Source organism: Cuculus canorus, chromosome 14 (genome assembly GCF_017976375.1).
Source record: "Cuculus canorus isolate bCucCan1 chromosome 14, bCucCan1.pri, whole genome shotgun sequence".
NCBI lineage: Eukaryota > Metazoa > Chordata > Aves > Cuculiformes > Cuculidae > Cuculus > Cuculus canorus.
The window spans coordinates 9,356,874-9,379,173 of record NC_071414.1 but is presented as its reverse complement, the minus strand read 5'-3'; the positions used below and the strand labels follow the sequence as shown (position 1 = coordinate 9,379,173).

The 22,300-nt window shown below is 56.7% G+C and overlaps 1 protein-coding gene across 12 annotated transcripts in view; it reads left to right on the top strand.

The window, feature by feature from the left end:
- ABLIM3 (actin binding LIM protein family member 3) overlaps positions 1-20,674 on the top strand; it is a 56,015-nt gene extending 35,341 nt beyond the window's left edge. For 3 of the 12 annotated variants that reach the window (XM_054079633.1, XM_054079632.1, XM_054079631.1), the window contains 17 exons: positions 2,289-2,415; positions 2,539-2,632; positions 6,789-6,876; positions 8,306-8,364; positions 8,918-8,989; positions 9,382-9,537; positions 10,709-10,738; positions 11,239-11,368; positions 12,235-12,333; positions 13,725-13,775; positions 15,173-15,292; positions 15,547-15,611; positions 15,968-16,115; positions 16,801-16,830; positions 17,267-17,325; positions 17,817-17,877; positions 18,104-18,508. In XM_054079633.1, coding sequence (XP_053935608.1) covers positions 2,289-2,415; positions 2,539-2,632; positions 6,789-6,876; positions 8,306-8,364; positions 8,918-8,989; positions 9,382-9,537; positions 10,709-10,738; positions 11,239-11,368; positions 12,235-12,333; positions 13,725-13,775; positions 15,173-15,292; positions 15,547-15,611; positions 15,968-16,115; positions 16,801-16,830; positions 17,267-17,325; positions 17,817-17,877; positions 18,104-18,336 — 1,622 coding nt within the window. In that variant the 3' untranslated portion in view covers positions 18,337-18,508. Of the gene's footprint in view, positions 1-2,288; positions 2,416-2,538; positions 2,633-6,788; positions 6,877-8,305; positions 8,365-8,917; positions 8,990-9,381; positions 9,538-10,708; positions 10,739-11,238; positions 11,369-12,234; positions 12,334-12,744; positions 12,828-13,724; positions 13,776-15,157; positions 15,293-15,546; positions 15,612-15,967; positions 16,116-16,800; positions 16,831-17,266; positions 17,326-17,816; positions 17,878-18,103; positions 18,509-18,667; positions 18,749-19,129 lie in introns of those variants that run through there. The other 9 variants (XM_054079641.1, XM_054079635.1, XM_054079634.1 and 6 more) reach the window with 9 other exon arrangements.
- The last annotated feature ends 1,626 nt before the right edge of the window (positions 20,675-22,300 follow it).

Sequence of the window (22,300 nt, the reverse complement as noted above, 5' to 3'; positions counted from 1 at the left end):
GTTCACAGAGGTTTCAGAGGAGGAACAGGGCAGTCCTGCAGCTCCTCCTAGGATTGCAGGTCACCGCTGGTTTCGGAAACTCCCTTGGCCTGTTTGTGACCTGGGCCCGTGCCGCCACACTGGCAGGTGCTGTCTGGGGCACTTGGGAGGTTTTGGAGCCAGGTTTGCTCGGAGGCAGTGCCCAGATGTTGCTTTGTGTCCAGTTGCACAAAAGTCTGTGTCAAAAGTGCCAGCCACAGGACTGCTCTCCTGGCTTTCCTAATGCTGGCATTACACACAGCCTCTACAAGCCCTGAAAGGCTCCTTACATTCATCCCTTTGCACTGATGAACCCAAGCTAAAACTTGGCAAGAGCAATGGACGAGCTCTTTTGCATGGATTTGGCCTTGCTTTTCATCCCAGCTTGTTCCTTGGGATACCCTCCCTTTGTGCCATGTTCTTCCCCCTCTATTTTTTCCCTTACTGCTGCCTCTCTGCCCCAGACAACTGCAGAGCATCCCGTGGGTGCTGCGCCTGAGGGCTGGTAGAGCATCCCTGCGGCACGGAGCTGCAGCACACAGCCCCAGCCTGTATCTGCAGCGAGGAGACTGCAGCATTACCATGTGGTCCATGCTTCACTGTCTCCCATATGCCCCGTGTTTGCTGCTGTCAAGTCCCAGGGGAGCTGTCTCAGCGCAGTGTGTGGGCAGGTGGCAGAAGGCAGGGAGAGCCGGGAGCTGTGCCACTGTGGTGCCCAAACTCTGCCACATCAGCAGGCTGAGCTGGGGAGGGGCAGGTGGGGGCCTGTGTTGCTCAGCAAGCCCTGGAGCATCAGTGCCTGAAGCAGAGTCCCGCAGCCAGGACTGGATGCAGAACTGTGGTGTCATCCGCGGTCCTTGTCACCCAGCCACTGTGGTGGCACTGGTGGTGGCTGTTCAGGTTGAGTTACAACTTGGTGCTGATGGGTCCCCTGGTGCCCCCCCCCCCCCCCAGGTGCCTCCCCCCGGCTCTCATCATGGCTTTGATGGAGCTGAGGAATGCGACAGAGTTTCCAGAATTCCCAGCACAGGCCTTCCCCCATCTTCCTCCAGCGGCATTCCAAGCTGCGCAGAGGCAGGCTGTGGCCACCCCACAGAACCCCACTGTCTTCCGTAGCAGGGCCGAGGCAGGGGAAGGGCAGCCGCATGCTCTGCCTCCTGCCTGCCTTCCTCTGCCTTCCTGTCCCCTTGCTGGCAGTGCTCCTCCCCAGCCTGCAGCGCGCGGGGTTGCCTGAGGGCACCATGCTTTATTCATAAGCAGCTGCGGGCAGCAGCCAGACGAAGCCTGCTGCCTGCGTGTGCCCCTCGAAGCTCAAGTGGCCCTGGCAGTGCCACCCAGACAGGGTGGCAGGGGAGGCGTGCCTGCTGGAGCCTGCGCTGGTGCCCTCTGCAGGGAGGACATCCCTAGAAGGATGCTGAGCGTCTCCCTCCAGCCCCAGTAAAGAATCTGAACCTGCAGCTTTCTCTAGTGGGCAGGGACTTGGTGCAGAGCTGCCCGGGCATGGGCTGAGTGGAAAAGCCATCCTGCAGTGCGGTGCTGCTGCACTTCCCTGCTGCCAAAGCAGGGAGAGGGTTAAGGAGAAACTCTGTCTGGCCAAACCTGCTGCCCAAGAGAAGAGGAGGACAAGGAGGAGTCAAGGTCAGGGGTCCGAGGTGCATGTGCTTCCTGCTGCCATCCTTGACGGGAGCCAGGGGAAGCAGGGAAGGAAGGGAGTCTCGTAAATACTGCAGCGGGGCCGGACGCGGCTGCCAGAGAGCACAGCCCTTCCTCTGCTGTGCTCACTACCGGACTCTTCCCGCCGGACACTTCCCACCGTTCCTGCCCTGAAGGGGAGCCCCTGGGGACCTGCCAGGACAGCATGGCCCTCGCGACCCATGCACTTGCCCTGGCTTGAGCTCACTGCCCACCAGGGAGACCTGTCTCTGCACCATGGCAGGTGCTTGGCTGGAGTGGCTTTGCTCCTGGCTTCTTTACTGGGAACAAACAAATTTGGAATATTCCTATAAGGAAATGATTCTGCATAAAGAAGTGTCCCCCAGGGGCTGCCCCTGGAGTGATTTCGGGAGCAGGTTTTTTATAAGAGCAGCATCCTCTAGAGAAGGGGATCCTCTGGGGCAGGGCTTTCCTCTGGGTGCTAGAGCTGTGCTGGGTTAAACAGCCAGGGTGCCTCAGCATGAGCCAGTAGATGTGGGTGTTCCTGCCATGCTGCCAAGCTCCTCATCCAAGAGCTGTGGTGGTCCCATGAGCTCCCCTCGCTTCTGTCCTCTAAGACTGCGCAGGCTGCAAGGAGGAGATCAAGCAAGGCCAGTCCCTCCTGGCCCTGGAGAAGCAGTGGCACGTCAGCTGCTTCAAGTGCCAAACATGCGGAATCATCCTCACCGGCGAGTACATCAGCAAGTGAGTGTCACCACGTCAGCGGCAGGCTTGGACCTGCCTGCTGTTGGGCTGTGCCCAACGGGGATGGGGCGTGCCCAGTCTGGCTCGTCCGTAACTCACCCCCTTCTCTTCCCTCTTCCAAAGGGATGGCATCCCGTACTGCGAGTCCGACTACCATGCCCAGTTCGGCATCAAGTGTGAGACCTGTGACCGGTACATCAGTGGCAGGGTCCTGGAGGTGAGTCCCGAGGCCGCAGCCACACCGTGCCGGTCTGGAATCTGCAATAGGGCCCATGCGCATCTTGCCCCTAGGTGCTTGCCTTGTTACATCCGCTCTCTCAAGGCTGTGGTTGTCCTCGCGGTGGGTGTGTGGACACATTCTGACCACATTCTCTGGAGGGAGCAAGGGATGGAGGAGCGCCATCATGCTTTATACCTTTGGAGAGGTGACTTGGGTGAAGTGAGCTGCAGAGGCAGACACAGCATGCAGGTGGCCTGTGTGTGCTGGGATGTGTCTGGAGCCCAAGATAGGGACACTAGACTTAACCACTGGCATGTCCCCCGATGCTTACCCCAACCCGCCTTCTGAGCGCGTCCCTGTGCAGGCAGCCTGCCTGTTACCTTGGAAACACATCCAGCACAGCTGCCCACAGCACGGAGCCTGGGTGAGGGTCTACAGCACCCTGCCCACAGGCAGCTACCCCCATAGCATGCCCCTTCACAGGGTAGCAACCAGAGCAGGGAGTCCTCTGCCCTGGGCCAAATCCAGAGAGCAGGGCTTTACTCATCACCTTGCTGGCCTGCAGGAGCTGCTCTGCACGGCGTGGGTGCAGGTCGCTGTGAAGGATGTTTGGGGAGATGGTGGAGCTGCACAGCCAGTGAGGGGAGCGAGGGTTGCTGTTGAGGAGGGCCAGAAAGGTCCATCGGGGATGGTCCTTCCTGTTAACCTGGCAGTCCCTGCTTCTGGAGGTGATGTGTCCTGTCACACTTTGTGTTTCTACCCCAGTGTTTGCAGGGGAAAAAAATAAAGCCAGAAAATCCAGTCTGAGGGTAAACTAAAGGCTCAGAAGACAGCGATGTCAGAGTGAAGCCTGTTGTGACTTTTAGACTCCCTGGTGATCATATGGAGCCAGGCTGATGTGGTGCAGAGAGGCAGTAATTCTGAAAGCACGCTCAGTCACTCCTGAGACCTTCCCCTGTGTGCAGCTGAGTGGGAGGGAGGCGCTCCCAGGGCAGCACTGGCACCTACTTGTCTGCCATCCCTCAACAGCAGCGGTAGGAACTGTATCCCAAAAATGAGAGGTACTGTGGCTCTACAGCAAGCCAGGCTGCAGGTGCTGTGGGCTGGAATGGCAGCAGTTGTGACTGTCTCCAGCCTTCTGAGAGCTCATCCAGGATATCTGCCTATTTCACTCACAGCCTATCAAGAAGTGGTCACTCCCTCTTATCTGCTGCACCCACACCCAGGCATGGGAGCCCTCCTTGTCTGATGAGATTCTGGAAGATTCTGTTGGGTGAGAGGTGATGTACCTCAGTGCCAGGGATCCCACAGGCAGAAATGAAGTGCTGCCTCCTTTCAGGCACTGTCATGAAGCTAAGAGGAGCATAGGGTTTGCGTGTTGGGGGGCTGTGCTGGGCAAGGACAGCAGAGCATCCCTTGCCTCCCTGTGGCCAGGGCTCAGCCACCCTCCCCAGGTATGTGCCTGCATTGAGTGATCTCCCATAAAACCAGAGGCTTTAGTTGTCTTCTCCAGCAGAGTGCGAAATGGAAAGGATGCCTTTAAATAATTTCAGGCCTTAAGGAGCTTTTTTATGCTATCCCGGCAGCCTCCAGGCTTTCCCAACCGCTGTGAGCTGTGCAGCCAGGCTTGGATGATTAATGAGTCTTTAAGGGACCACAAGTGATAACGAGCAAGTCTCTTCCCTCGCAGCTTCTACCTGCATTTTACGAGCTGTAATTTTAACCAATATAAAAGGAGCAAGGTTTGTGCAGGGTTTGGAGAGTTGCTTCTCAAGGGGCAGTGGTGGGTGTTGAGGGCTGTTTCTAGAGAAGGTCTGTGTTGAAATGAAAGTTGGAGTTGAGCTGGTACATGGCCCTGGAGGAGCAGCCAGCCTTGCTCCGTGTCTACGCCCCCAGATCTGCAAAGCATCCTCTTCCAACTGCCTGTGACAGCAGCCCGGGTAGTCTAGATAGGAAAAGATTGGGGTATTTTCTTATTGTGAGCACACCAAGCCATGGGAGGGACAGGAGTGGGGAGAGTAAGGGAGTCCTGGAAAACCACCCTCATCCCACATTCGAAGGACTGGGGAAGACAGCACATTAGTCATAAGGACCCCATGCATTAGCAATGCATTGCATTAGCAATACAAGCAAGGGAACTGCAGGAACAGGAGCCTGAAGCGTTTAGGAGCTGGGTTGGTTTTTATCTCTTTTCCCTGTGTTTACAGCCATCTCCTCTGATTGATGTGCCTCAGTGTGCCTGTCCTGGGTGCACAGTACTGGCTGGTGGGTGCCGTCTGCAGGGGTGCTCATGGGGTGCTGCTGCAGGCAGCTGCCCAGCAGGGCTTTGTGCATGGGGCTTGGGCAGGGGAGGAGGATCCGGCCGTCTTTGGGGAGCCTCTGCCTTGGTGGGGGTGGTGGGTCATCTCCCTGGAGCAATGGGCATGAGACTCAATGAGACCATCGGCACGATGTCCATGACATGAGGCTCCAGACGAGGCTTTTAATGGTAAAATCGTTTTGGGATCTGTGTAGCCTGGAACAAGCTAGCACATTCACTCAGGCTGGCAAAGTGTTCAGTGCAAGCCCTTGCCCTGGTACACTGCTGGTGAGCCAGAGCTCAGGGCAGCTGCTTCCTGAGGCTGCCATGGGGACCTCTCCTGTCCCTTGGAGAGCCTGGAGGACCAGAACTGTGGCCTTTCTTACGGCTCATCTGCATTCACTGTGGGTCTGAGCCTGCAGCCCTCCAACCCATGTTTTTCCTGCCATGTTATCAAGCTTTTGGGTGTGAACTCAGAATGTTTGGGCTGTGGGCTCACTCAGGCCATTGTGCTGTTGCCAGCTGGCATGAGGAGAGGATGCCTGGGCCACAGGGCTGTTCCATCCCTGGATTGAGGTGCATTGCAACAAAAAAAAGAGGGGTACAAACTCTCCCACTCCTCTCCCGTGGCTATCCTAAAACCTTGCTCTCATTTTTGGCATAAACTGGAGGGGAAAAACCCACTGGTTGCCACTTGTGCCCCAAGGACATTGAGTTCTAGGCTGATTTTTTATGGGCAATCAACTGGCAGATTCTGTTATCATTACAGCAAATTTTCCTGTTTATCCTCCCTGTTTCAAACAGGCTCCAGCCTCCTCTATCATAACCTTCCCCTTCATCAGCCAGAGCCTTGTCTACCTTCTGCCACCTTAAATTATTGTTCCTCTTCTCTTGGATTATTATGGGAGTAAAATGTCCTTTGGGTTCTGGCTCTAACAGCACAGCCCAGATTCCTCCTGCCCTGAGCCAGCTCCTGTCTCCCAGCTCCCAGCCCAGAAAATAAGCCTGTAATTGAAATACTAGCAGACACTTTGAGTGGAAACAAGCTACCAATTAAAGCTATTATCCCTGTCAAAGAGCAAAGGGAGCAGCCCAGTTCCTGCTCAGCTGGGGAGCAGCATGTCACTAGTGCTGACGTTTGGGCATGGCCTCACAGGAGGTGAAAAGTTTCTTTAGGGAGAGAGGCTGGCCATGGTAGTCAGGGAGTGTCTGATAGCAAGAGGAAGTCTGTGCTTTGCAAGGTTTATCTTTGGGGCCTGTCTTCTCCCTTTACTGCTTTCCTGCTCTGACATCCTGGGCCAAATTTGCTGTTTCTTTTCAAAGCTGTAGAGAGAAGGAGCCGTGGCTGCTTGGCTGAGCATTACTGCAGAGGGTCTTGGTTATTTCCAGAATCCAAGGACGATTTATTAGGGATGAGGTTTGTAGAAACGCCTTCACTGTCGGTTGGCACCTCCTGGCTCTGCTTTCAGAGAATCATGGAATCACTGGATTGGAAAAGATATTTGAGATCATCAAGCCCAACTGTATCTGTCCACTACTAAATCATATCCCTAAGCATTTCATCTACCCATCTTCTAAACACCTCCAGGGAGTTTCCTCTGTGTTGGGCAGTTCAAGGGGAGCAGAAGGGCCCCAGTCTGGCTCAGTCCTGCAGAAACATTAGTGACGAAGTGGTCTGTGGTTTCCTCTGTACGCTACAGTGGACTCTGAAGCCACCCTGGGCGATTTCGCTTCATTCAACTCATCACTGCCTGCAGCAGTGAGTGACGCCAGGTTGACTCACTCTCAGGGACACCAGCAGGTTGCCATGTCCTGCCTACCTCAGAGGCCCCTCTTCTCTGCCTTCCCTTGCAGGCAGGAGGGAAGCATTACCACCCGACTTGTGCCAGATGTGTCCGCTGCCACCAGATGTTCACAGAAGGAGAGGAGATGTACCTCACAGGTAGGTAGAGATCCTGCTGTGGTGAGGAGGCACTCCCCTGCCCCTCACTGGGGCATTGGCCAGCATGGCTGTGTGGAGGTTTGCTGGCTGTGGGTGCTTTTGTGATTCAAGTCCTCATGGTGACCAGTCTCTCCATGTAGCATGGACCCAGTGTCCACCAACAATGCCAGAGACCCTTCTCTGCTGCTCCTCAGCCCCTGCACTCTTCCTGGACCATGTGGCAATTATTTCTTTCCATGAAACCTTCCCTGCTGCTGATCTGGAGCAGACTTTGTTCCTGTCAGCAGCCTTTTGCTCACTGTGAGTCTCCCCGTGTGGCTGGAGAATTCCACCAGGCATGCCTGGATGTGTCCCTGGCCTGTGCCCAGCAAATAGAGGCTGGGATGGTGCAGGGTGCCTATCTCCTCACTCTCGCAAGCCCCAGGGAAGGGTGGCGCAGGAACTCTTCCCCACTGCTCCCAACTCCCTCTGTCCAGGTTACTCTGCAAGGAGCACCGGAGGGGTAAAGCTTTTGCTTGGCGCAGATGGATGGTTTGGGTTTGGGTTTGGCATTAGATCATCCCTGCCTGGAGCTGCCTTAGGGGCTATTTCCAGCACAGAGGGAGGGTTTGTTCTGTCTGAGTAACCTGTGCTTGGCTGTCACCCTGAGTCACTAATGATCCCCGGGTCAAAAGGGGGGAATTGTGCCCTGAGAGAGCCATTACTGGAATCCCAGCAAGGCCTTGTTGTGGGCAGCAGGATGAGTGTGCTCAGTATCCATCCCAGGGCACACCTCCACGAAGCTCAGTGATTTTGCTGGTCCCAGCCTGGAGTGTGTGTGAAGGGCTGTGGATGCCCCGGGCTCAGTATTACCCTGAGTTTAACAAGCAGGAGCTGTATGGCCAAGCAGTGGTTGGACTGTGGCAAAAATACACCTAGGTTTGCTTTCAGGGTTGAGTAGTGTCAGCCACTACAATAGTACAGTACATCTCAGTGCTTCAGAGCAATTTCATTTCTTAGTATGGACACTCAGTGCCCACTACCCTGACTTCCCAATGGACACACGCCTGTGGCTGCTCTGTAGTGGAGAAGGCACCCAGGAAAGCTGGTGGGACTTGGCAGGTGACCCCTCTCATCATCCTCATGGCTCACTGCCTCCTTTCTGCTCTGTTCCCCACGGAGAGACTCCGGTTCCTACCCCCCTGCCCCTGCAGGACTCCCAGGAGCCGCCTCCCCAGCATGCAGAGGTTGCACTCCCGTAACACTGGATGCTCAATGCAGGTGCTTCTAGAGAGAGCACTGATGCGTCAGCTCCAGGGGACCATGGGCTGCAGGTCACTGCTGGAGCTGGCAGGGACAGGATGGGTCTCTCCCATTGCAGGGGGAACTGGATGATTCCGTAGCAGCAGGGCTGAGCTCTGTGTGGAGCTGAAACACTTTCCCTTTGCAGGCTCCGAAGTGTGGCACCCCATCTGCAAGCAGGCAGCCAGAGCAGAGAAGAAGCTAAAGGTAGGCAGCGGGGTGAAGGGCATCTCTGAGAGATGGCATTTCCTGCGTGATGTTGCCCCTGAGTCCCTGCTGGAGAGTAACTGATGTGGCAGTGTCCTAGCCTAGAGTGGCTTCCCAAGGCTGGTGGTGCGAGTTTTATTCCCACTGCCCAGAGGATGGGGGGTGGCTGTGGCCGAAGCTGTTAGTGGGACCTGGTTCCTGGCTGGCACTAGCCCACGCCACAGCTGCGAAGGGGGTACAGCAGTCCCCTCACTGAACACCTGCACCCCTCTCTGCACCCAGATGGCACGGGGACAGCTGTCCACTGGGTCTTGCCAGACTGTTGCCTGATTCTGATCTGGCTCTGAGGGTGGCCAGCGTGCAAAGCTGGACAGCAGGACAGCCTGCAACAGCCATGGGCACCAGCAGCAAGCAGATGAAGAGAGAGGAACTGGGCCTTGAGTGAAATTCAGCCCCAACCTGAGTTATTTGCTTGCTGCATCCAGCATTGTGCCTGCTCAGAGGGCCCTCTGTGCCATGCTCTCACCTGTCCTCTGCTTTTCTGCCTCCACAGCACAGAAGGACTTCAGAAACCTCTATCTCACCCCCTGGTTCCAGCATCGGCTCCCCAAACCGTGTCATCTGCGTAAGTATAGCTCTGCCCCTTGTCTGCGCAGGGCAGGAGGGGTGCTCTGGCCCCAGGGAAGGGAGCGGCAGTTTGTAGTGCTGCCCTGCAGTGTGAGGCATCCCCCAGAGACAAGTCCAACATTTGGGGAAAGCACAGACGAGCTGTGTCCCCTCTGTCCAGCAGCATGCCATGCTGCCAGTATCGGTCATGCACAGACCAAGAGTGCTCGGAGGGGAACAGTCCCATGCTCTTAGCTCCTCTGCCTCTTCCTGTTGCTGCCTCTCAGGCATCTCTTACCTCTTCTGGCTGCTGGGGTGATGGTGGGCTCTGTCTGCTCTGTGCTGACTCCATACTGTGTGCTCCATCCTCCTCTTCTTTCTCTCCTCCTCTTCTTTTCTGTCTCTCCCTAGGCTAAAGTGGATAATGAGATCCTTAATTACAAAGACCTGGCAGCTCTTCCCAAGATTAAAGCCATCTATGAAGTGCAGCGTCCTGACCTCATTTCCTATGAGCCCTATCACAGATATACATCGGATGAGACGTTGGAGAGATATAGCTATGGGGAGGTACTGAGTCTCGATATGTCCAGAGCTGGCCTGCGCAGGGAGCTGAGCCCCGAGGCAGGGCAATGGGGGAAACTGCATGTGGGTCTGCTCACTCCAGAGGGAACACTATAGGGAGGCAGGAGCTGGGGTAAGATCTCTCCCAAAAGCTCCCTGTTGCTGGGAAGAGGACCTGGGCTGGAAGGGGAGTCTTAGTATTGCTGCTGTAGAGTAAGAAAGAAACCAGTGACCTTATGAGCTGATGGCAGCAGCCTGCACACACTGTGCTGCAGACCTGATGTGCAGGGACAAACGGCACTGAGCAGGAGGAGGCATCACCCCTGGGAGTGATGTGGCAGGGAGCTCAGCCATCGCAGCCCACAGCGGAGGGTATGCAGGACACATGCATCCCTCTGGGGTGGAGGGAGAGACAGCCAGTAGGCTCAGCCCGAAGCCTGGCCCCTGGCAGGCAATCCTTCTCGCCACCCAGCCCCAGCGTGGCATCCCTGGAGCACTGCGGGGCTGCTCCTGTTGCGTGCTGTCCTCACAGTCAGGGGATGGGGGGGTTGGCTGGTGCATTTTTGCAAGCATGTGGTGAGGTGATGCCCAAGCAGTGCGTGGCACAGAACTGCCTTCTCCTGCTTCTGCAGGCAGGCTTAAGCTGCTGGATGATTTCAGTGGGCTCGTGGAAGAGGAGAGTCTGAGTAGCTCACACAGAGATGAGGGACCTGAGGTGGTCCTGAAAGAGGACTTGTAATGACCAGCAGCAACATCTCTTACATTGCCAAGTCCCAAGGCTTGTCACAAGTCTGGTTTCCTGCAGCCCACCCAGCGATGGTGCAGGCAGCATGGCCAAAGCCTGTTGAGGAGCACCATGGGGCCAGCAGCCACCTTCTCCCCTTGCAGCTGCTCCACCAAGGTCTCTGAGGAGGGGTGGAGGCTGCTGGTTCAGGAGGTGCCATCCTCACCCTAACTCCCCTCCTGACGAGGGGCTCCTCCACAGTTCAGCTCTGGCTGAGCCACCAGCTGCCCTCACTGCCTGGCAGCTGTGATGAGGCTGTAACATGGCGAAAAGGAGCTGCTGTGGGATCCCGGTCTGTCACTGCTTCTCTTAACCATGTGCTGTCTCTCTCTCTCTCTCTCTCTGTCTCTCTGTCTCTCTTTCTCTCCTCCCTTTGCCTCCTGGTGCCTCCAGTCCTTGGGGACCTTGTCCCCATACTCACAGGTAATGTTACCCACTACTGCCATAGGGCATCCATCTGCCCAAGGAGCACTGGGGCTCTGCTGAGCCTCCCGGCCCCGGGTGCTGCCTCAAGGTGGGGGGAGGCAGGGGGACCCTGTCCAGGAGCATCCTGTCCTTTGGGCCCTGAGGAGAGCAACATGCAAGTCCTCCCCAGCAGAATGAACCCAAGGTGCAGCTTCTGCTCCGTGGAGGGGGACATCAGTAATTGGGAACAAGCATGGGGGAAGGGTGAAGACCTCTGGCTGAACATTGTCACTTGGTTCCAGACCCTGGGCTTCGCTGCCTGCACTTTGGCAGTGAGGAGGCAGAGCAGCCTGGGCACCTCGTCCAGCTGCAGAAGAGACACACGCTGCTACACAGAGCATGCACCATCCCGGGCTGCCACAAGCATGGGGACCCCTGTCTGTGAGACACTGACCTGTCTCATTCTTCATCACGCCAGCTCTAATCCTGCTTGTCTCCGCATCTTTTCCCCTCCCCAGGACATCTACGAGAGCTTTGACACACGGCAGAGGCGAGCCTCCAGCCCTGGCTACATCGACTCCCCCACCTACAGCCGCCAGGGCATGTCCCCCACCATCCCGAGGTCCCCCCACCATTTCTACCGCTCAGGTGAGGATTTCCATTGCAATGGCAAGCTGGGCTAAGCTCAGGCCCCCAGGTGGAGAGGGGATCACCAGACTGTCACCTGCTTCTCCCAGAGGACCTTGGTAGTCCCTCCTCTGTTAAGCAGGCAGGGAATCTGCGGATTTGTGGGTTGCTGATGGCCACAGGAGTTGTGGGGCAGTGACAAACTTTGGTGTGTGCATCCTATGTTCCTGTGACTCTTGACTTGTGAGCAGCAAGGAGAGACTGAGGGGACTTTGTCCTGGCTCAGGTCTGAGCTGGGGCTCATGGAAGATCGAGCGGGGAGGGAGGTCACCCCAAGTCCAGTGAAGCCCCCCTCAGCTGGCTTGGTGGCTCTAGAGGAGCGCTTGTGCCCAGCCAGTGCTGTAAGGTGGGGTCTTTGTGCACACACGTGTGCACACCTTGGAGCATGTTGTTGGGGGGAAGCAGTATGTCTGTGCCATGTTTCCTGTCCTTTGGAGCCGGGAAGGAACAGCTGGAATCCAAGGTCAGTAAGTCCAAGGTCCCACATTCCTTGAGCTACATCTGTGCTGCACCGCCAAGGGCCCGTCACAATTTGCCTCTGCAGCACGCTCAGCTTTCCTCTTGCCAGCGGTGAGGCAGCCTGCTGCCCTCTAAGAGCACCCACACGTGGGGTTTCCTCTGCATCCCACCTTCCTCCAGAGATGCAGGAAATCTCCCTCTGCTCCATCACACCCCATCCTGGAACACGGCCCAGCGTGCGGCCTCGTCACACCTGCCACGTGGGTCACCCCCTGCTCTTCTAACACCACTGCATTTAACACCCATTTACTTCTGCTCTTGTTCTCTCTCTTGGTCACTTATGGCTGCTTCTGCTCGGCACCGCATAGGCACTGAGAGCGGGCGCAGCTCCCCGTACTATAGCCAGTTAGATGTGAGGTCCTCCACTCCAACCTCATACCAAGCACCCAAGCATTTCCACATCCCAGGTAGGCTCTGGAGCACCCCAGTTGGTGGGGAAGCACTGTGTCTGTGGCATGCCCGCATGTGCCGTCCTCCCTGTGTCGCATGCGTAGCTCCACCACCTGCCTAGAGCCAGCTGGCAGCAGGACCTACCCCTGGTAGAGGCCATCCATAAACGGGACCTGCAGCTTGAACTCTCCTCTTTCCCCATCACCACCAAGACATCCCAGAGCTGCCTGGAGTCTGCTTGATCCTTGCAACATCCCTGACCTTCCTCTTCCCTGACCTTCCTCCACGCCCCGCACAAAGATGAGTCCCCTGAAGAGAGCCTACCCCCTCCCCTGCCTTACCCCTCCAAGGATCACAAGCCGAAGCGTGTCTACTGGAGGCCTTTCCACGCCCATCTGCTACAGATGACTATTTTATACTCCCCCTAGGGCCCGCTGCTCCCTCCCCCCAGAGTCTTCTGGGCTTGCCAGATGCCTGCTCCCCTTCTGCAGGGATTGCAGGGGGCCACCAGGTAAGGGCCACCACTCCCTCCCGGCCACACAGAGCTCATGGGGATGGGGATGGAGTGGGCAGAAGGGGAGAGCAGGGAGGGAAGCAGGCACAGCAGCCCATCCATACATCAGCAGAGCCCCAGACCACCCTGTTAAGCTGTAGGCATCTCTCATTGCCCTTGTCCTCCTCCCAAGTGGAACCCTCCACGCTGTGTAGCTGATGCCCTGGGATACTCAGAGGCTCCCCACCATGGTCCCCTGCTCCCATTCCATCCCTGCCAGGGTTTGGTCCTGCTCCCTGTCCTGCCCTCCTGCTGACAGTCAGTGGTTTATGGATGGCCCCCTCCCTGCTCTGCCAGCTCTGCTGCCTGGCCCCTGCGGGGGGGCCATAGCTCTCAGCGCTACGCTGCAGCTCGCTTCCCTTCCCAGCTCTTTTCTCTCTCTGCTGTGGAAAGAGGCTTTGGCTGATGTTGTTTCACCCCCAGGTAGATTGCAGGTGGTTCTTGCAGGTGCTGGCACCCCCAAGAAACCGCACCGGAGTGAGCTGTGGTGCCTTGCTGCCTGCTGGCAGGGGTGGCCGGTGGTTCCTGGCTGTGCCACTCCCTTCTGGGGCTGGCAGCACCCACCACCTCGCGGTGCATGCTGACGCTGGGGTGCTCACTGCATGTCCTCTGTGCTCAGCGCTGCCTGAGGGCAGCCCCGGGACAGTGCTCCTGCTGCCCATCCAGGAGCCTGCCTGGCCCTGCACTCCCATGGGATGCGTGGACCCAGAAGCAGTTGTGTGATGGAAACGTGGTGTGGGGATAGCATCTCCTGCAGGACCTCCGTCCTGTCTGCTCTCAGCACACCCACACTGACCTCCACTTCCTTCCCTCTTTCCTTCTTTTCTTCCCTTTCTTCTTTTCTTTTGCCACCAGCTGCCGGCGAGAGTAACATCTACCGGAAGCCTCCCATCTATAAGCGACACGGTACAGTTTGCTTGCTGTGCACCGGGCTCTGCTCCTCAGGGCAAGCGGGGCAGGGGACCAGCGTGGGGCTTGGGCCGGCTGAGTCGTGTTTAGGAGCAGGGTGGGAAGATGGGAGTAGGCATCAAGGTGAGATGTTGGGGTGCTGGGCTTTGGTGGGCTGATGCTCCTTCTTCCCCTCTGGGCAGTAGAGTGCAGGGTTCAGTAAGAGGAAAAGGTAGCTTTGAACCACAACCTTGTATGGAGGGCTGGACGCGAATGCTGTCGGTGGTACCGGGGCCAGGGATAGCTGTGGGAGAGGGAGTGAGGCTGTGAAAGGGTGGCAGAGGGGACAAGGGTGGCTGTTGCTTGCTGATGCCAGGAGCCAGAGTAGCCTCAGGAAGGGGATGAAGAAAGCAATTTGCAGTTTGACGTGGAAACCTGGAGAAAAATCACAGCCCATCCTGCATGGATGCTTCAGGGCCAAACAAGCCTGGGGGATGTTGAGGGGTGGTGAGGAGGCACAGGGGTGGTTGGTGTCTCTCAGCGGGGCTGGCTTACACTGTCCCCACTTGCTTCTGCACGTAGAGGGACAGCAGTTCCCCCCAAGCAGTAACTGTGTCTTCTCTCTCTCTCTCTCTCTCTCTCTCTCGGGGCTCACCTTTCCCACCTGCCCAACTGTTACTGCCCTGCTGCTGGCTGCACCCACTGCTGTAAGTACCTGCCGTCGGCAGGGTCCCCTGCTGCCACACAGCCTGTCCTTGGTGTTCCTTCCCCTGCAAGTCTCCTGGCCTCTGCAGGAGAGGAGCAAGGCTCACCCTTGAGTTCCTCACATATGCTGCCAAGGCTCAGCCCCCAGCCTGAGCGGAGCTCTGTGTGTGGCCCGGCCGTGGGGCTAAGCCCTTGCCAGAGCTGCTGTGTTCACCCATCTGCTCCTCCCTGCAGCACAGCCCACTGCTGCCTTCCCCGGGCAGTAGCCCACCCAGAGCTCTTTCCCTGCCAGGGCTGAGCGTTCCTGCATCCCCTCCTGCCTGTGTGGTTATAGCGCTCGGGGTGATGGGACAGCCTGGGGTGCGGGGGCACAGGGAGGTTCGTGGTACTGGTGCTGGGGTGAGCGCTCTGCGAGAGCCAGAGTCTGTTGTGGTGCTGTGGGCTATTAAGGTCCCTTCCCAACAGTTTGTCGCTGTCTTCATCATCTTCCTCTGCACCCTTGGCTCCAGGAGGTGTCAGCAGTTTGAGAATGGATTATTCCCAGCCCTGCTCCATGCCATCCCAGGCATAAATTACTGGCAGCCACTGGGGCGAGGGCTGGGAAGAGTATTTGCCTTAATCCTGGGGTGTATCTTTGCAAGTCCTGCTGGCGGGACCCAGGGTCCTCATTAGAGCTCTGCCTGCTCCTTTTCCAGACAATCTCCCTGCAGCCACAAAAAGCAAAACTAGTGAAGACATTGCACAGTCATCCAAGTATAGCCCTGCCTACTCCCCGGACCCGTACTACCACTCCGAGTCAGAGTACTGGTCCTTCCAAGGCTCCCCTAAAGGTAACAACCCCACATGGGGTCAGGGGGGAAGGGAAACCTATTCCTGGCCCCAAACATGGCCATTCCCTGGGAGGGACTCTGCCTCATGTTGGGTCTGGATCCAAAGGTGGGGTTGGGGTAAAGTACCTGCCAAAGTGACTCCAAAATCTTAGAAGCCCTTGGGACTCAGCTGTCCCCATGCAGCTGGGGACTGCCTCCTCCCTACCTGCCTCCACTTTCATACGCATCTAACCTCACCACGTGTCTTCTTGCAGCCTCCCGTGCCCGGAGGTTCTCGTCAGGAGGCGAGGAGGATGGGTACGACCGGGGCATGCACAAGGTGAGTGAGCCTGCCTGCAGCCTGGCAGGGGAGGGCTGGCAGCAAGCTGCCCCTTGATGGCTGGGATTTTAGAGGAGGCCCAGCTCAGCTCCACCACCCAAGAAGGGGCCACCATCTCCACTGCCCTCTGCCATCTCTACCCCCTTGGACACCCCCACTATGGGGCCTGAAGGATGGGGAATGCATTCCTTTGTCAAGGCACCCCAAGCCAGCAACTCATCCTCGGGGATGTGGGAGCAGATGGGAGGTGCCGAGCCCATGCTGGGAGATGCTATGCCCTGCCGTGATGTACCAGTGGTCAGGGAGGGCTGGGCAGGAAAAAAAAGGGTGCAAAGCGGCTTTCCCTCCCTGCCCAGATCCAGAGTGGCATCGGCAGGCTGATCCTGAGGGAGGAGATGAAGGCTCGGTCCAACTCCTACGCAGACCCCTGGACACCCCCTCGCAGCTCGGCCAGCAGCAGAGAGGCCCTGCACACAGTTGGCTATGAAGGCTCCCTCAACGGCTGTAAGGATGACACTGTCTGTCTGTCCATCCCACCTGGCACAGTGTGGAAAGTTTGCTGAGGTTCAGAGGGAAGAACAAAGTGCTGGGCAGGAGCAGTGAAAGAGTTGCTGGGCAACAGAGTTGGACTTGAGAGGCTCTTTTCCTCTCTGGAGGGCTCCATCCATTCCCTGTGGCTTGGCTGAGAAGGGGTATCGCCTGGTGGATGTTTCCAGTCTGTCTGGGCAGCCTGTGAAGTGCCTCACGGGGTGGATGAAGGGTCCCTTGGGAATCTCACAGTACAGCCATGCTAGGTTTGCTCTGACCTGTTTTGGGCTCACTGTGTGTGTCCCTCCTCATTAAGGGCACATTTGGGACCTCGTGGCACCCCAGACTGGCTCCAGGGTTGCCTTCCTTGCTTGTGCTGCTCTCCCTGCACAGCACCCAGCCCCACTGCCCTCAGAGCTGCAGGAGGGCTTGGGAGTATTGGGGATCCTGGCAGCACAGGTGCCCCTGCCCGCTCCGTGCTTCCATTCCTCATAGCACACCTGCCCTCATGGAGCTGGGGCTGTTCAGAGATACTCAGGGAGCGCCTCAGCCCCACTGGGCTCCCGGGAGCCCCAAGGACCCATGGAGCTGGCAGCCAAAAAGCTCTGCATGGCATGGGGTGCTTGGTCCTCCCTGACACCTGGCTCTGCTCTCCTTGCAGCTCCCCGGACACACTACCTGGCTGATAGCGGTGAGTGTGTGAGCCCGCAGCTCTCCACAGCTGGTCTCCCTTGGCTGCGAAGTCCGGAGCCTGAGCTGGAGGAGGTGTTGGGACCAGGGAGGGAAGAAGGGGAGAGGAGAAGGAGCCCTTGAACAGCTGAGCCAGGGCAGAGCTGGTGGCACTGCCAGGAGAGGACAAATCAGAGAAACTGAGAGAGGAGATTGTGTTGTGGTGAAGGGTGAGCTGGGTGGGCTGCAGTGGGAAAGGGATTTTTGGGAAGAGGAATGCTGGTACAGGAGGAAGCCAGACTGGAAATGAGTTGGAGCTGGAAGGAGACAGAGCTGGGTGAATGTGGAGCTGGGTAGTGCCATGGGAGCACAGGGGTAGAGTGGCCTAGCAGGTGCTCTCCCAGAGTGTGGAGCTCACCCCTGCATTTTCCTTATGCACCTTGGTGGCTTATTTGCAGATCCTCTCATTTCTAAGTCGGCCTCCCTTCCTGCCTACAGGAGGAACGGGCTGCATAGGGTAAGTGCCTCCTGCCTGCATCCTGCTGCTGCACCCTTCATCATTCTCCCTAGGCTCCCTTTTGGTGCTCTCCTGACACAAGTAGGGTGTCCTGCTCCCCTCTTCTCTGCATCCCTGCTGTCCCTTGCTGGTCTGTGCCAGTCCAAAGTGACCCCTATCAAGAATCAAAAGGCCTTTCCAGGTCCTGCAGGACAGAGGCACCTGCCCTGAAAGCCATGCAGGGCATGTTTCTGAGGGCTGTTAGCATTGCTTCCCAGCAGAACTTTGCTTTATATCTGGGGGCAGGAGACCTTGTCCTGCTTCTGTGTGACCTGGGCTTGTCACTTCACCTCCTTGCGCCTCAGTTTCCCCACTGCCATGTGTGAAGAGAGGGTCCTGCTTTGGGGTGGGTGGGTCCCTTGTGCCCTGGGGACATGTGAGGTGCTGTGCTGTGCTGTGAGTACCTGGAGGGGACCCTCTCTTACTTCTTCCTCCCTGTACCCCTCCTGCAGCCTCCCAGTGCCGAGCTTTTCCACTATGACAGCACGCACGCCGTCAATTGGGGGATGCGAGGTAAGATACCGCAGGGCTGGGGAGCAGCATGGGCAGGGGACCCTGCAGGCATGGAGCCAGATGCTGTGGGGCTGCCTACCCCGCCACAGGCAGCTCTGGAATATGAGGTTGAGGGTGAAGGGAGAAGGGAGAGAGAAGCAGGGGTCTCTACAGCCCAAGGGGAAGGATCCTGGCAGTGGAAATGAGTGTGGCTCATGTCTCTCTTGTCTTTTCTCTCTCCCCACAGAGTACAAGGTAAGATGCTCCTGCTCCAAGAAGCAGCTGCCAGCTGGAGGTGCAAGTACCACCCAGAGGGTGTCCCAGAGACACGTCTCTGTGTCTCCAGGCCCTTCAAGAGGAAGCTTTGCCCTTTGCCCACTATGCCCTACCTTCATCCCCCACCTGAAAGCCCTGTCCCAGGACCACGGGGCTCAGACCAGAGTCCTTCCCCTCCTGCCAGGGTCCCAAGCACTTGGCTGAGCAAGTGTCTCCTGAGTGAGGAACAAAGAAAGGTGGTTGTGCTGGGTGCTTCCTACTCACACTTGTCCCTGGGTCACTCCTCGTTTTGCAGAGTGAGCAGGCTATTCCAGAGCACCCAGGTGAAACAAGGTGGATCAGGGTCACCCTGAGAGCAAGTACCCCTCTGCCTTGTCCCAGCCAAGCCCTGGAGGCAACTGTGCCACCCAAACACTGCCAGACGCAGAAGGGGGAGGCTTTGTCCTTGTGGCCCCCACATCCTCATTCGCAGGTATGCCCCAACTGTCCTCTTCTGGCTCCAGAGCTACCCCATGGTCTTCCTGTCCCTGTACAGATATATCCCTATGAGCTGCTCCTGGTGAAGACGAGAGGGAGAAACCAGCTGCCCAAAGATGTGGACAGGACTCGGTTAGAGGTGAGGAGAGCCTTTTCCACCAAGGACAATGGGCCTTAGAGGGACCTGATCCTGCTGTAAAGGGCTCGTGGACAAGCAAGAAGTGTCTCCATAGCTCCTCTGGAGCACACACATGCCAGCACATGGTCATGGTGGCCCTGCTGCTCTGTTGGCTGGGTAGAACCATGCCCTATGCCAGTAGCATGAGTGCGTTTGGCAGGAGGGAGCTGGGTGCTCCCTCTCTCACGAGTGAGCACTGCTGGGAGTTGCAGCATGCCATTGCCTCCAGCTGGGCAGGGGATGCTGTCAGACCCCTTCATGTGCCCCTCCTGCCACGCTACAGCCATGTGGCTGTCGTCCCTGGGTGGTGGCTGTGTTCCCCAACATACCCTCTCTTCCCAGCGCCACCTCTCCCAGGAGGAATTCTACCAGATCTTCGGCATGACCATCGCCGAGTTTGACCGCCTGGCCCTCTGGAAGAGGAATGAGCTGAAGAAGCAGGCCCGTCTGTTTTAAATGCAGTGCACTATAAATATATACATACCTATAAATATATACATAGAAAGATCTCTATACTGCAGCTCTGTATGATTCTCGGTGCTGTATGCGGCAGAGGTGCCTTCTGCACCCCTGAGAGTGAATTGGAGTCCCGCAGATCATTTTATGTTGTTTCCTTTTTTTTTTCTTTTCCAACCCTGTTTCTGTACCGATCCGATCCTCAGGTTCTCCCAGGGGCTAGAGCCACATGGGCCACAAAGCGCTTGGTATCTGTCACTGCTGCCCTATGGGGGTGAGGGGAATGGATTTTCCAGCTGTGGCCACAGTTCCCAGGGCTGTGTTCCAGGGCCAGGAAAGAGCAGGGCTGTGGAATGGGGGGTACCTTGTCACCCTCTGCTCAGCTGGTCTCTGTATTTACTTACGGGTTGGAAAATGTCCTGGGTACATTTTCAGGGGAAGGGGAATCCCACCATGGGCTCCTTAATGTCCTCCCTGCCTTTAACATGGCTGAGCACTAGGGGCACCTTCAGCCTCACCCCGAGGGTCAGAAACACAGAGCCTGGGGCAGGGGATAAGGAGGATTGGTGGTGGGGATCCCAAGGGGAGCAGGGTGCATCCCCATGGGTCAAGGTGCAAGCCTGAGCTCTGATGCTTCCCAAGCTGTTGGCAAACCCCCATATTTCTGCAGAGCCAGTTTCTCCTCACAAAGTGCCGGAATGACGGATTTCCATACTATCTCAAAACCAAGCCCTTCTTAAATGAGAACCAAAGCTGCCTCTTCCCTTGTGCAGTTTCTGGCTGCTTTTCAGGTTTTTCCAGGGCCAGCAAGCCCTGAGAGCAGATAAGCTGCAATGGTGCCTGGTCCCAGGGCTTGGGGCCACCACACTTTGGGCCCTACCAGAAGTGATGTGACCACCCAGTCCTGTTGCTCCAGGATCTCGGCACCTACGTGAGCAGTGGTGGGAGCACTGGGTCAGGGCTGGGGATGCTGGTCCTGCTAACTGCTGGGCCTGTTCATGGAGGTTTTCCTGAATTACCCTATCACTGATGCCTGTGTCCAAGATTAATCCCTCTGCAATTCCAGGAATGAAGGCTGTTAGCAGAGCCATTCCGTGTTCACTGCAAACTATTGGGATTTTTATTTTGCTTTTGTATGTCTTCTTTTTAAACTAATAGGGTTGTTTCCATACAAACGTCTTTCCTGGTGTCATCTGTGGTGGTTTGGTTTCCTGTTTGCTTCTCTGGGACAATTTTCAGGCATACTGCAAGACTGAGCAGTTCCCAAACAGGCCAGCAAGCCACGGGTCACCTCTGCAAGAGCTGGATCAGCAGAGTTCCTCCAAGGATACAGCGAGGGTCTCACCTTCACTGTGCTGTGGGTCAGCTCTGCTTCTGCCTATTCTGATCCTCTTGGAAAAATTCCTGCCCGTGTGTCTCCTCACAGGTGGATCAAATGCTGTCCCTAGCACCACCACCGCTGGGTGCTGAGCCTGCCCAGCTCGTTGCCCAAAAAAGTCCTCACCAGGTTCCTGTGTGAGGCAGGAGAGAGATGCGGGGGTTTGCCAAGGTGCAGTGTGCCCAGGGCGGCTCTCCCGTCAGCAGCAGCCCCAGCTCTCGGAGCTTTACGCTGGCATGGAACAAGCTGGGGGCTGTGGTGGAGATGGTAATATTGCACTGGTAATTGCTCCTGTCTACTGTAGTGCTGCAGTAAATGAGCCAATTGTATTGGTAATTATTTCAGCCGTATAAATTATGGCTCCGTAATTCAAGTGCAGCCGTTTGGGGCTGTAAGGAACTTCCATCTCCAGCAGCACTTTCAGTGGTAAAGCCTGGGGGATGCTATTAATAATAACTCAACAATGGGAGGGTTTTTATTTTCAAAACATTTTAGGGACAGTTACTGTTCCTCACAACTACCTGCATGACAAAGATGAGGAAACTGAGGTGGGGCTTTATGCCACCTCTCAGAGCTAAGGAAGCCCCTCTGGCCTGTACCATTTGGGGCAGCAGACACCCCACAGGACCTTTGTGGTCTCCCACTGCCCCAGGATGGGCAGTGAGCACTCCCTGACCCCCCATTATGAGAGAAAACGGGGCTTGATCCAAACGGGAGGAAACAGCATCTGGAAGGAGCTTCCTGGAGAGAACAGGGCAGGGTCCCAGCAGGGCATAGGGCGTACGGGAGGGGCTGCTGCCTCTATGCTGTCCTGGCCTGAGAGTGCCCCAACTGGGGAAGCCCTTGAGGCCAGCTGCTAATGCACCTCCAATAATTCAGTTATTGCTTTCTCAAGTGATAACTGGGTACGTGTGAAACAGAATCACGGTTCTGTCGCAGCCTGCTGTCCCCAGGGGAGGACTCAGCTGCAGCCCTGAGGCCAGGGGAAATTGTCCTGGGGTGTCAGGAGTCACCGCCCCTGCTGCCACATGGTCTCCACACAAAGGACACTCCCGCACACCTCACAAGTCTCCCCAAGCCCAAGTCTCCCCTGAGGTCATTGTTGCGGTGGGACAATGACACTGGCATGAGCACCATAGGATCTTTAAGGTTGGGAAAAGCTCTAACATTCTCAAGTCCAGCCATCAACATAACACCAAACATGTCTACTAAACCATGTCCCAAAGTACCATATCTACATGGTTTTTTTAACACCTCCAGGGACAGAGACTCCACCACTGCTCTGGGCAGCCTGTTCCAGTGCTTCAACACTCTTTTAGTAAAGAAATTTTTCCTATCATCCGATCTGTACCTCCCCTGGTGCAACTTGAGGTCATTTCCTCTCACCCCATCACTTGTTACTTGGAAGAGCTGAGAACCCACCTTGCTACAACCTCATTTTAGGTAGTTGTAGAGAGCAATAACGTCTCCCCTCAGCCTTCTCCAGGCTAAACAACCCCAGTTCCCTCAGCTGCTCCTTGTAAGATTTGTTCTCCAGTCCCTTCACCACAGCTGGGTACGTGTGTGACACCAGGAGGGAGCAGATCGAAGAGGGACAGCGGGGAGTGAGGTGGTAGGAGGAAGCTCTGCCTGCTCACTGGGTGGGTGTTTGGTTGGGGAATCGGTTCTGAATCTTTGCC